The following is a 14,695-nucleotide window of genomic DNA, read 5'->3' as shown; positions in this document are numbered from 1 at the left end:
TAAGTATTATATTAACTACTAAGACACACATATATTGTCTTTATTTATTGTACAAGTTAACATTAAATTGAAAAGACTAGAATAATTATATTAATGATGCCATTGCTTTTGGACAGTCAAAAAGACAAGATGATTTACATAATATGTAAGCAATGGTTGTGATATATTCCATGGCCTGACATACTCATCTTTTTTCGTTTTGCGTTTATGATATACTGCATATTGTGACTTGATGTACTGCATATTGTGACATCCATCTAAACTTTTAGCAAAAATTAGGAAATACATTTCCCTCACCAAAATAAACAGTTTTGATAAGCAATCTCTCAACGTAGTTTATGGCGCCTGATTACAGACGTTAAGTGAGCGTTATTAAATCCCGAAGCATTACTCGATTTTTACTCATTTGTGCTACGCCGAGTTTCGGGACTATTCAAATTAATTTGGTTCGTTGGAAAGTTTATCGCCATGTGATCGTCAACGCGGACGTACACACTATCACGTGGTGCTCTGTAAACCTGAAGACGACGCTACAATTAGGAGAAATCTCTCGTCTTCAGCCAATGAGTGACAATTAGGATATTTTCCAATCAGCTCCTCACAGAGTGATAGGCGATGAACGAGATGTAGGATGGAGGTAGCGCGGTAAGACAGCGAACAGTAGGACCGCCGGAATGGGCACTGCACAATCGATCTCGTGTATCGAGACTAACGAAAAAGATCTCAGCGTCTACTTGACACCTCGACAGATCAGCTTAGTTCAGGAAACTTGGCACCAAATTAACGATGATTTACCAAAACTTGGACTTCTTATATTCCTCAAGTAAGTACTTAGAGTAATCGTAAATTACGGCTTACTGCGTTGTTTCTACTTTAGATAAGTCTGGCGAATATATAATTTTGCGTGATACTAAATAATATACTTTATGAATACGGTACACATTTTAATCTGAGACAGCTAGTGTAAAAACTATTTAATGGGTACACTGAAATATGTTTTAAAACGAAATTGTTTTTGTATTATACATGCCAACCCCATCATCACCCTCACCCCGAAAAATATTGGGGGAGTACTTTTAGTTTAGAAGTGCCATTTTTGCCTGAATTACTACTGTGCTCTGGCTGTTTTAGGAGCTGGGTATGGTCCTGAATTTAAACTTATATATATATATATATATTCATCACCACTATTCGATCTTTTTAACTGTTGGATGTTTTTTGTTTCTTGTTTTTATACTGATCGTGTTTCATTCATTGTCATTCCTATACCTCTGTTTGATATAGCTAGTGTTTTGTTCGTCTTTCGATGTCGTTAAGCACGTATAACTTCAAAACAAAAATGAGATGCTATCATTAGTAACTGTTATCGAACGCTCTGTCACAGTCGTTTGTTCTTCGACTGTTGCAAACGCCTTTGTTTCTCTTGTTCACAAACACACGCATATAAGCAATCACAACGCATGATGTTAGGAAATTGTAAGACGTGTAACATTCATCCAATTCTATTGTGTTTGTTGTTTATCATCAATTCATGCATCATTTTACCATTATTTGACACCCAGTAGCCGATGTAGTTTTGTGCTTGAGTGTCGTTACACATTTATTCATTCATTCAATTCTGTCGTTATAACATCTTGTATAACAGTCACCTTTCAATAAAGAGAATGTTATATGATTTCAGTATAATTAATCACTAGGTGAAAGTAATTTCTCAAAACATTGTAATGCATGGTTGTTATACACGTCTCCCTGTACTGTTGGTTTTTTGTTTTGTTTTGTTGTTATTGTTGTTTTTTTTGTTTTTTTTGGGGGGGTGTTGTTGGGGGTTTTTTTTTAGGGGGGGTGTAATGAAACACGCGTCTCTACAATGGAACATGCACAATCTATTGCGTTCAAATTTTACAGGAAGGAAGGAATCTTTTATTTAACGATGCACTGAACACATTTTAATTAAGGTTATATGGCGTCGGACAAATTGTTAAGGACCACACATATAATTGATGAGAAAGGAAATCCGCTACGGCCACTCTATGGGCTACTCTTTTCGATTAGCATTAAGGGTATTTGTATGCAGCATCCCACATACAGGATAGTACATACAACGTCCTTTATTACACCAGTTGTAGAGCATTGGCTGGAAAGAGAAATGGTCCAATGGGCCCACCAACGTGGATCGATCCTAACCCGACCGTTATGGCCTGACCTACATTTTAAAGATGATGGGCGATGAAATGCAAACACTTTCCATTACATACTTTATTAGTCCCCTGCCAGACCAACCTTAAAGGATTACAGGTTTCATCTCAGTCTTTCAGTCTGTCTGTTCCTCTGTTCGTCCAAGTCGAAGTTTGACTTTCTTGGGCATTACTCATTTTTGACAGTCTTATGTCCCTTGAACTTAGGAGATATGACAAAATGTTGGGCCCGGTAGTACTCTCTTCCTGCAGACTGGATAACCAATCAATCAGTTTGACACATGCGCCCACAAATGTCTTGATCATGTATGTCATGGACACATCCCGAGTTCCCAGAGAGATATCGGTTACAGTATTAAGATGTAAAAGGAATTATTTGCTTTTATCACTTCAACAATAAGTATTTTGGACGCAGTTTAGATAGGTCCTCAAAAATACAAATTAGACTTATCCAAATACATTGTCATTATAAAAGGTATGAGACGGAGAGTTTCAAGTTGCTTCTAGCTGAACGAGTCTGCGGCGACGTTATTTAGGCCCGTAAGTCTAGTTGTGCGCGTAAACGTAAATCTACGACTAACCCACAACTATTATTACTAATAAAAAAATATATATATATAGTTTGAAATACACATATTTCATTTTCATTTGTCCTTAAAATGTTCCGTCTTTCTCATTGATGAAAATGTATGCGTGAAGTAGATGCCAAAGACCAGTAAAAGCATGACCGGTATAACTGTTAGTCGCAGACATAAACTTACGACGTTTTGTGAAATTGGATCCATGTGGATATACATGATGTTATCTCCTCAAGCTCCTGTCCACATTAATTTTAGGATCATGGACAGGGGTGAACATGGGGATGATCGTTTTGGGCTTGGAGTAGAGCTATCAAAAGGGGGGCGTCTGACTTGTCACGGTTCACAGATCTGTAAGGAGCACTTTGGTTGTAAGATACCTCATAAACTAACCTGGGCGAGACGTAGCCCAGTGGTAATGCTCTCGCTTGATGCGCGGTCGGTGTGGGATCGATCCCCGTCGGTGGCCCATTGGGCTATTTCTCGTTCTACCCAGTGCACCAAAGGCCGTGGTATGTGCTATCCTGTCTGTGGGATGGTGCATATAAAAGATCCCTTGCTGCTAATCGGAAAGAGTAGCCCGTGAAGTGGCGACAGCGGGTTTCCTCTCTCAATATCTGTGTGGTCCTTAACCATATGTCCGACGCCATATAACCGTAATTAAATGTGTTTAGTGCGTCGTTAAATAAATCATTTCCTTCCTTCATAAACTAACCTGCCTGGAGGCGCCGCCGTCTGCTTTGCTTTGTACTTAATTCCATTTCATTTATATATTGTTATTTTCGAGTTTATATCCCATTATTGTTTAAGCACGCTGTCCTTGGCACACACCTCCGCGGTATCAGACTCTATTCAATGCTCGGCGTTTCTGGGTTGGCGAAGACGTCCTACATTCACTGTGAAGACTTTCAACCTCATATGATTAATGATCATTATTAGATAATTAAAGAGACATTTCCCCTGCGTGTGTTGTAACCTCACCGTGGTGCAGGGGTGTAACATTCTCTTTGAGAATGGCCAATACAGCACAAATTGAAGTTTAGAGTAAAATTCGGTGTCCGTAAAATTCTGTGATATTTGTATTTGTATTTTTGCACAGTTCTTTACACTGTTTTTGTTTAAACCTTGAATTTTTATATTGATGTTGATCATCACTTTATTTATGTGCATTACCATAGTTTGACACCCAATAGCCGATGTATTTTTCGTGCTGGGGTGTCGTTAAACATTCATTCATTCATTCATTCATTCATTCATTCTTTTTTTAATTTGAGTTGGTATGGGTTTAAAACTTAATAACATGTTAGGGCGGGATGTAGCCCAGTGGCAAAGCGCTCGCTCGATGCGTGGTCGGTCTGGGATTGATCCGCTGTGGTATGTACTACCCTGTCTGTGGGATGGTGCATATAAAAGATCCCTTGCTGCTAATCGAAGTGGCGACAGCGGGTTTTCTCTCTCAATATATGTGTGATCCTTAACTATATGTCTGACGCCATATAACCGTAAATAAAATGTGTTGAGTGCGTCGTTAAATAAAACATTTCCTTCCTCCTGAGTTTGCTGCATTGTAAGATGTTTCCGACTAATAAAATATTTCTACGGTTAAACTTACATATTAAATATATTTTCTTTTTTAGAATATCAGTGTCTGTATATTCAATGTGTTTCTGGTTGTTTTAATATTTGTAAGAAACCCAAACTGGATTTTGTCTTCAAATAATTTCGTACGAACGAAAAACAAATAATTTAGGAAATAAAATGAAATTTAAACAAGTACAAATATTAGAACGATCAGAAACACATTTAATATACAGACACTAATATTTTATGCAGAAAAATATACTTAATATGTAATTACAATCGTTAAAAAGTCTGTTAGTCGATCACATCTTAACAATTGCAGCAAACTCAGGAATGTCCCTTTAAATATTTCACAAAATGTATATTTATTGTTTATGTAGTTTCCATTATTAATATATGAAAATTATTGATTGATTGACTGACTGACTGACTGACTGATAGATTGCTATCGATGGCGGGACGAGGGGTTAGCGTGTCGCTAAATGTTAGAAACTTACGATTAGAAGGGCTATGACAGCAACCCCTCCAATTAAGAAAATGACAACGGCCAAAAAACGGTCCGCGGAAAAATTATGATTGCAAGACAGTCTAAGAAATACACTAGGGGCAATATGGAGATGAAAAACAAGATGGCGACTAACAAAACATATTACAAAACCAGCAGACACAAAGCGTACAAAACAAAGCATACCAAACAAATCACTACGCGACTTACAAATACAAACTGTAAGCCTGGATCAGTCAAATAAACAACAACACCGTATGGTTGTGGAATAATAATTGAAGCACTCGGTCTACATCTGTGAAAATCGCAAAGAAAGATATTGCCTTTCTTTGCCATTTTCAATTTTATATGGATATGGATAACTGGCAAGCGTGAACTGGATAAATGTACCGTTGTGTTTTTGTTCTGGTGGAAAGAGTTATATAATATACACATTTCATTAATTCATTTACCGGTCTCATATTATGTGACTAGTAGAGACAATACATCAGTTCTAATTCAGAATTAATTTAAATGTACCCCTTCTTAGAGAATTACATATAGACGCTTCTGAACTGTATTAACCTATAACATTCTCAAACCGAGATGAACCTCCCCCCCCCCCCCCCCTCCCCTCTCTCTCTCCTCTCTCTCTCTCTCTCTCTCTCTCTCTCTCTCTCTCTCTCTCTCTCTCTCTCTCTTTCTCTCTCTCTCTCTCTCACGGGCTCGGTCTTTTTTTAACATACAATTGCCAAACCTTGGGCGTAGTCATTGCTCACGTTTTATTCTTAATCCTACATACTCAAAAGCAAAATATATGGCGGTGTGTAATTCTAAAAGTACTTTCTTTTTCCTTCAGTTTTATGTAATGCAATCGTATTCAAGAAAAAACAAAGTAAAAGGCTATTGACACACAAGAGACAAAAATCAATAGAGTGGAAGCAAATGATAATTACACATGTAATATACGTATGCTTTGTTCTTTGGGACTGTAATGGGTGTAATAGCAACTGCTTTTATAATCACTGAAGACGATTATGTATAAGTTAGTCAACATCCTACCCGCGTATTTAGGAAGTGGCACCAATGGCACTGATAAACACTGATCGATTTCGCCATCAAAGCCAGAGGAAATACCACCTTGGAGACCGGATGCCAGTTGGCAGTAACCGCAAGACAAATCAGTGAACATTGCAGCGAAACTGACAGTACTTCTTCTTATCTTGTTGTTTCAAACGTTCTGTCTTAACAAACAATGGCGTTCGTGTCTGAACATATTTGACGAAAGGTATTTTCGGAAAGCGATGAACTAATAAACAAGGTTTCGTTTTTCATTGTATTTATAAATATAACATGAAGATGAGGAAAGAAAGACAAATCTTTATGCTACTGTTTATAATGAGTCATATGAGAATAAACATAATTGCATTTCTTGTTCTCGCATTCAGCTCTGTGTATAATTAGGACCAGGTGTAAACTAATAATAAAAGAGTCAGTGAAAGATTAGTTTGTCAAAAAAAACCATTCTGTTTAAATGACATCAATTGCCAAAACAGGTGTCCAAAATGTGAGGGTGCTGTGTGTGTGTGTGTGTGTGTGTGTGTGTGTGTGTGTGTGTGTGTGTGTGCAAAAACTTAGAACGTATCAATGTTCTTAACAACTGAACACCGGCCTTGGTGGCGTCATGGTTAAGCCATATGACATAAGGCTGGTAGGTACAGGGTTCGCAGCCCGGTACCGGCTCCCACCCAGAGCGAGTTCTAACGACACTATGGGTAGGTGTAAGACCATTACACCCTCTTCTCTCTCACTAACCACTAACAACTAACCCACTGTCCTGGACAAACAGCTCAAATAGCTGTGAGTTGTGTGCCCAGGATAACGTGCTTGAACCTTAATTGGATATAAGCACGACAGTAAGTTGAAATAATAATAACAACTGAACGTCTTTGCGTTCCTTCGTGCTGGTGGGGGGTTTTGGGGATGGGAGTTTGGACGGGGCGTTATAGTCATAGCCGATTTTCTCCCATAGTGCAGATGTCCATACATATACTCTTCAAAAAAAGAAACGCAAAAGGGTACAAATGGGTTATAACTCCGATTTTATGTTTCCTACCGGTTCATGCTTTGTGAATATAAGGTCATTGCATGTCCCAAACACATTCCCACGGTTACATTCGATAAAACGCAGCTACTGTACAATAAAGTTCCAAAATGTGAATATTCGCAAAAACGCAGCCACGTGCAAACCATGTCACCACTGCACGTGCGTTGTCTGCACGTGCAACATGAACACCGACAGTATAAAAGTGCAGGGTGTTCACTTGCCTGGCCTCTGTATCTGGCCGACAGTTGACAATCCAGGACATGCCACGTCTCAGTGAACCGCAGAGAAACAATGCCATCGGCCGACTAGACGCAGGCGAATCCAGAACGGCCGTTGCCAGGGCATTCCATGTGTCCCCAAGCACCATCTCCAGACTGTGGGACCGTTACCAGCAACATGGATCAACACGTGACCTCCCTAGATCCGGTCGACCACGGGTCACTACCCCCGGGCAGGACCGCTACATCCGGGTACGCCACCTTCGGGAACGATTGACTACTGCCACCTCCACAGCCGCAGCAATACCAGGTTTGCGCAGGATATCCGACCAGACCGTACGGAACCGCCTACGTGAGGTAGGAATTCGTGCCAGACGTCCAGTTCGAGGTGTCATCTTAACACCACAACACCGTCGACTCCGACTGCAGTGGTGCCAGATTCATCGACAATGGCCTCAACTGCGATGGAGACAGGTGTTGGTTCAGTGACGAGTCCCGATTTCTGCTCCGACGTCATGATGGAAGATGTCGCGTGTATAGGCGTCGTGGTGAACGTTATGCGGCAAACTGCGTACAGGAAGTGGACAGATTCGGCGGGGGTAGTGTCATGGTGTGGGCAGCCATCTCACACACTGGCAGAACTGACCTGGTCCACGTGCAGGGCAACCTGAATGCACAGGGCTACATTGACCAGATCCTCCGGCCACACATCGTTCCAGTTATGGCCAACGCCAACGCAGTGTTCCAACATGACAACGCCAGGCCTCACACAGCACGTCTCACAACGGCTTTCCTACAGAACAACAACATTAATGTCCTTCCTTGGCCATCGATATCACCGGATTTGAACCCAATTGAGCATCTATGGGATGAGTTGGACCGACGCCTCCGACAGCGACAACCACAGCCCCAGACCCTGCCCGAGCTGGCAGCAGCCTTGCAGGCCGAGTGGGCCACCATCCCCCGGGACGTCATCCGTACTCTGGTTGCTTCAATGGGCAGGCGGTGCCAGGCAGTTGTCAACACACGCGGAGGCCACACCCGGTATTGACTCCAGATGACCTTGACCTTGGTGGTGTGTCCTATCACTTACTCACAATGGACTAGAGTGAATTGTGAACAATCCTGCAACATTTGGTAATTATCGGACTCGCCATTCAATAATGAAATCAATTCTCCAAATGTTACGACAATGTGGTTTTGCGTTTCTTCTTTTGAAGAGTATATTTACTTAACCCATTTACGTTCCCATATCTAATTAAGCTTCAAGCTCGTCCCTTCTGTGCACAGTATAGATGTTATAGATCTTATTACGCTGGTGAAATTAAATAAAATGTTAACTTTAGACTTTTAGCTATGTGGGATAAAAGGCGGGATGATATTTTAAAGTGCGTTTTCCTACATTTATAAGATTATGGCTCCAATTATCTATTAGAATGCAGTTTTAACAGGCTGGTCTAAATACGATAATACTAATCTTTAGTTTTATTAATTCCTATAACTATATACTAAACATTTCACTAATACCGTATCTTTAAATAAATCAAAACCTTTTGTTTGCAATACATGTATTATTTATTTGTTAAACGTACGGTGAATGAGTCGTGATTTCTGAACATAACGTTGTGCTTGGTGCGTCATCGATGACGTAAAAAGACAAAGTATTGCTGAACACACCAAATATTTTACTACGGTCATAAACCTTTTTAAGTATGTGAAAACCAATAACAGTATAATATATAATGTTAACAGCTGCGCTAATACTAAACCCGTTCCGGTAAGATGACGATGTACGATTGAAATCACAAATTGTAATACCAACTGTAGGAACCAGTGCAGTATTGCAGGCTGTTGACTTTCCCCGCGAGGTGTAACAATGTAGGAAAATTCCAAACTGTACACAGCGCAGTGATTGTAAGAGTGATTGAATGTCTGCGCACTCCTTTTCCATTGAAAATATGTCGATTCCCCAATGTCGTATAGATATCATATGGTGCCAATGAACTAAACTAGTTTAATGAACTGTAATGTAAGAAATTGAGTGATCAACGTCCAGAATATCATTTTAACTATGAAATCAATTTCCGAAAAGCCAATCCCACGGAAGGATATGGCTAACGAGACTATATTTGTGATTTGTGTGTTTTTCTTGTGTCTTGTGATGGCAGGTTCATCATCTGTAGGTCTGTTACATGTCAGCAAAGATAGGCCATAATGGCTAATAAACGCATTGGGGATAGAATCGATAGGGGTTGGCAAAAACTTTGTCACCGGTAGGAGTAAATGATAGTGTCGTAGTCGCGCTGTGCACATTAATTGTTTCCCTTAAAGCAATCATCCCTCTCTCTCTCTCTCTCTCTCTCTCTCTCTCTCTCTCTCTCTCTCTCTCTCTCTCTCTCTCCGTTTCTTTTTTTCTCCTCTAAACCCTCCCCATCAACTCCCCCCACCCCTCTCTGTCTCTCTGTCTCTCTCTGTCTCTCTTTTACTGGGTACGGGATGTAGCCTAGTGGTAAAGAGCTCGACTGGTGCGCGGAAGGTCTAAGATAGATTCCTGTCGGTGCGCCCATTGGGTTATTTCTCTTTCCAGCCAGTACTCCACAGCTGATATGTCTTGCTAATGGACAAATGTAGTGCATTTCCTCTCTATGACTATTACCATAGTTCACCATATAATAATAGCATCTGACTAAACATCTGTTGAAGTGTGCTTAAACTTCTTCCTTGTTATTAAACTTATAATAACACCTTTAGCTTGCTCACATATTATTGTTATTATTTCACAGAACTCTTAACTTTCTATATGAATAGAGCGCTGCATTAAATGATCTTCGTATTTATATTAAGTGTTTGTATAAAATAATTGTAAGTTGTTACGAGCCTTTTTCAATTAATAAAACAAAATTCACATATTGATCATTAATACACACACTGCAGGAAGAACCCCGTCAGCAACTACGTATTTAACTAGAACTTTATTGAAAGGGGGTGCTGTCGGGTTTCTTCCTGCAGTGTATGTGTATTAATGATTAATATGTTAAATATTTGTTATCAAAGAACTCGAAAATTGTCGATGTAAAGGTATTTAACGTCAAACATTGAATTGTTGTTGTATTAGAGTGGTAATCTTTGACTATCGTTTGGTAGGCAGAGACTGCGCAGAAATTATATAGATTGGTTTCTGACGGTAATGAGCGTTATAACTGTCCAAATGTCCGTCTAGTCTCTTACCGTCAGAATACTCGTACTAAAGGGGCATAAACTTAGTACGAGATGATAACTTTAGTATTCTATTTATGTATCCAATATCTTGCTCAATCAATGTGGCCTAGTGAAAGTATAAGGAATAGAAACCGACAGCGTACGTGTACAAACCCGATAGTGTATGACGTCATAAACTGCTATGGTTGGAGATATCACTTCCCTGGGGGAATATCATATTTTTACCATACGAGTAATAACATATAAAAGTACCATCACTACAAATGAGCACACTACGATGGGAGACGTCTGTTTGTTTCGTATGTCCGTTGTACCAAAGTTTGTTTTTAATATTTAAAGGCACGTTACCACTATTTAAGTTTTAATCTGGATGTTGTGGGTCCTGGAAATAAAATGACTTCTACGTGCTTATTTCTGTAACAACATTTCACACTGTTTATTATAGTCCAACTGATAGTCAATGTTCATCTTCGTGCTGGGATGTGATATTTTAATCAATTCATTAATACTAGCCAATTAATTAATTTATATCGGCCTAAATGTTGACCAGTAATTGTTGGTAGAACTCCATGAAGGCGGAAAATTGAAATTAAGCCTGCGTGTTAAAATATCGAATGTAAATGGTTTGATTTGGAAAGTGTCCTTCTCTTCATTACCATGAATGAATGAATGAATGAATGAATGCTTAACGACACCCCAGCACGAAAAATACATCGGCTATTGGGTGTCAAGCTATAGTAATGCAAATAAATAAAGTGATGATCAACATCAATATAAAAATTCAAGGTTTAAACAAAAACAGTGTAAAGAACAGTGTAAAGAACTGTGCAAAAACACAAATATCACAGAATTTTACAGATACTGAATTTTACTCAAAACTTCAATTTTGTGCTGTATTGGCCATTCTCAAAGAGAATGTTACACCCCTGCACCACGGTGAGGTTACAGGACACGCAGGGGCTTCATTACCAAATCATGCTTACAGTGACCATACTCTGATTAACACAGCAGCTTTCAAGCTTTGCAGCTATGCGACTTTGAAGATAATTGCTAAATACATGTGTATATATATACGATTTTCAGTTGAAATCATTTGCTACTCATTTTAGATATACGTTTATAGAATAGTTGAAATTAAATAATAACTGTTTCTTTTATTTTCAAAAGCACGTTTTCTGTCTTATACCAAGTCTGCTTTGGATTTTCCTCATGTTAGGGTTGTTGTACTTTACACCTTACTTGTATTTAAACAAGGCATTAACCAATACATCTTTTCAACTTGGCGACTACGCATCATTCTGTCAAGTCAGTCCTGGGAGACATTGTCTCGTGCTCGCATCGGTCATACGTGGGTTTTTTCATTTATTTTGAAGAGGGATCCTACACCTCCATGAGAGCACAGCCAGTGTACTTTTGACGTCTGCTACGATTACGTGGAGTTCAATCATCTTAAGAAAATGAAAAAACATATATTTGTCAGGAGAACTGGGTTTTTTGGAGGGGGAGGGTTGTTGGTTTTGTTGAAGCTTTCTTAATTATTATTGTGTACTATAATGTGTGTTTGGGAGGGGATTTGATTGATTGAGCTTTGGCGAGCATCTAAATTGTTGTAATTAGTACAGAATACGAAAATTAGCATAAGACGTCTTTAAAGGGACATTCCCGAGTTTGCTGCATTGTAAGATGTTTCCGACTAATAAATTATTTCTACGATTAAACTTAGATATTAAATACATTTTCTTGTTTAGAATATCAGCGTCTGTATATTCAATGTGTTTCTGGTCGTCTTAATATTTGTAAGAAGCCCAAACTGGATTTTGTCTTCAAATAATTTCGTACGTACGAAAAAACAATATTTTAGGAAATAAAATGAAAATTAACCTAGTACAAATATTAGAACGATCAGAAACACGTTTAATATACAGCCACTAATATTCTAAACAAGAAAATATATTTAATATGTAAGTTTAATCGAAGAAATATTTTATTAGTCGATAACATCTTAAAACATTGCAGCAAACTCGGGAATGTCCCTTTAAGATAGAAACGAGTCAGATGTTTTCTAACACTGTCAACCAGTGACCATACATGTTCAACGCATGAAAGCAACATTTAATTAAAACAAATTCGTCCACACTTAGTAAGTTACAGATGAGGCAAACGTTTGGCTTTCAACAGAGCCCACCATATCCTTTCTCGATGCATTTTGAAAGATCTCATGCACATTACATTTGAAATGCAATTGAGCATAGTTCTGAAATTCCTTATTCTCGGTAACGACTGAAAGGCTGTAATCCATCAGCATTATTCCATCTGTTATTACATGATTGCTCCTCACACGGTTAAAAGAAGTCAGACTCGTCTGTAGATCTCATTTAGTCTGGAAGCAAAACCGGGTGAAACTGTAAGTTGTTCATCTAGATAAGGAGAAGGAATGCAAACCAGCCAAAACATCCACGAGATTACTTCTACTTATGTAATGATGGTATTCTGACTTTTTGTAGAGGCGGCTGATGCAATTAATCGACAGTATTTATCAGTCTTAACTAGGTTTTTAGAACATTGCGGGGTGAAGAGATTTACATATTCGTAACACCACTTGTATTATTACACTACATACTGTAGAATTAAGCGACAATATAATTTATCTTGTCTTCATTGCGGACGTGCAGGCTGTTACCTTGCTGGGGTAATGTAGGGTACTCATTGGCCTTCATTTTGTACTTCCCCGTCGGTGGGCCGATAGGGCTATTTCTCGCTCCAGCCAGTGCACCACGACTGGTATATCAAAGGCCGTGGTATGTGTTATCCTGGCTGTGAGATGGTGCATATAAAATATCCCTTGCTGCTAATCAAAAAGAGAAGCCCATGAAGTGGCGACAGCGGGTTTCTTTTCTCAATATATGTGGTCCTTAACCATATGTCTGACGCCATATAAGCGTAAATAAAATGTGTTGAGTGCGTCATTAAATAAAACATTTCCTTCTTTCTTCATTTTGTACTTATGTCATGGTTTTGTCTGAACGTATCTCTCATTGTACATATGTCTCTCGAGTATAATTCCATAATATTTCTTTAATTTCATTTAGCTCAATGTGTAGAGCGCTCGCATGAGATGTTTGGGTCGTAGGGTTGAGCCTTCGAAGTCTCGGCGAGCCTACTGGAGTTCTGCCGTCCCAACCAGTGATCCAAGACTGATATATCAAAGGCTGTTGTATGTGAAAGATCCTTTGCTGCAAATACAAAATCAATATGCTCTGGTGATGTCGTTTAACAAACCAAACGTGTGGGGTTTTATTTATTAAACTATAAAGTATTTATTTTATATATACATTTGACGAAGCGATAATTATAATCATTCACAGAAAATGAAAATACAAATTTGGTGGTATCAGGGTTTATGTACCAATTTGTTCTTTTTGTACGCCAGGTGTGTATTCCGGATTTTGTATGGCTTTTCTGTTGTCTGGCTATCTTTGTAAGACGTTTGGTATTGTGGGTTGGCACAACATTCATTGTTTAGTTTTTCAGGATTCTGCTAGTGGGCTTGTATTGGTTTAGTGTTCAATCCCAGGCCTATTCACCACAAGCTCTCGTCCATATAGCATAAATATGTATAGCCATCATGTTCGCTAAATGGAAGGACCTTAACTGAAATCATAGTATATAAATGTTTGTATAAAGCAGATGTGCCACGGCCGTATCTAACCCAAATTAATTAGGGTTGGTAGAGAAAAAAAAGCGACATTAAATAAGAGTCTTCTCCAGCTTGACAAAAAAAGGCATCCACGGCCGTGCGAGAAGTAAACGTTATATGACCCTTAAAGGGACATTCCTGAGTTTGTTGCATTGTAAGATGTTTCCGACTAATAAAAGTGTTCCACGATTAAACTTACATATTAAATATATTTTCTTGTTTAGCATATCATTGTCTGTACATTCAATGTATTTCTGGTCGTGTTAATATTTGTAAGGAGCCCAAACTAGATTCAGTTTTCAAATAATTTCGTACGTACGAAAAAATTATGTTTTAGGAAATAAAATGAAATTTAACCTAGTAAAAATATTAGAACGATCAGAAACACGTTTAATATACAGGCACTAATATTTTATGCACAAAAATAATTTTGATATATAATTATAATCGTTAAAAAGTCTCTGTTAGTCGATAGCATCTTAACAATTGCAGCAAACTCGGGAATGTCTCTTTAAAGTACGACCCTTCACGTTAATGGTAACTAAATAGTTTCACCCTGAAGTATGAACTAATTAATCACTAGAAAGAATAACGTGTGTATTGGCGTGTATTGTGA

The 14,695-nt window shown here is 38.7% G+C and overlaps 1 protein-coding gene across 1 annotated transcript in view; it reads left to right on the top strand.

The window, feature by feature from the left end:
• The first annotated feature begins 674 nt into the window (after positions 1-674).
• Positions 675-14,695, top strand: part of LOC121370017 (neuroglobin-like) — a 38,763-nt gene continuing 24,742 nt past the window's right edge. Inside the window, exon 1 of the mRNA XM_041495111.1 lies at positions 675-823. Within this exon, the coding sequence (XP_041351045.1) occupies positions 675-823 (149 nt within the window). The remainder of the gene's footprint in view (positions 824-14,695) is intronic.

This window comes from Gigantopelta aegis, chromosome 4, assembly GCF_016097555.1.
Source record: "Gigantopelta aegis isolate Gae_Host chromosome 4, Gae_host_genome, whole genome shotgun sequence".
In the NCBI taxonomy this organism is placed as follows: domain Eukaryota; kingdom Metazoa; phylum Mollusca; class Gastropoda; order Neomphalida; family Peltospiridae; genus Gigantopelta; species Gigantopelta aegis.
This window is presented reverse-complemented; position numbering and strand designations above follow the sequence as displayed.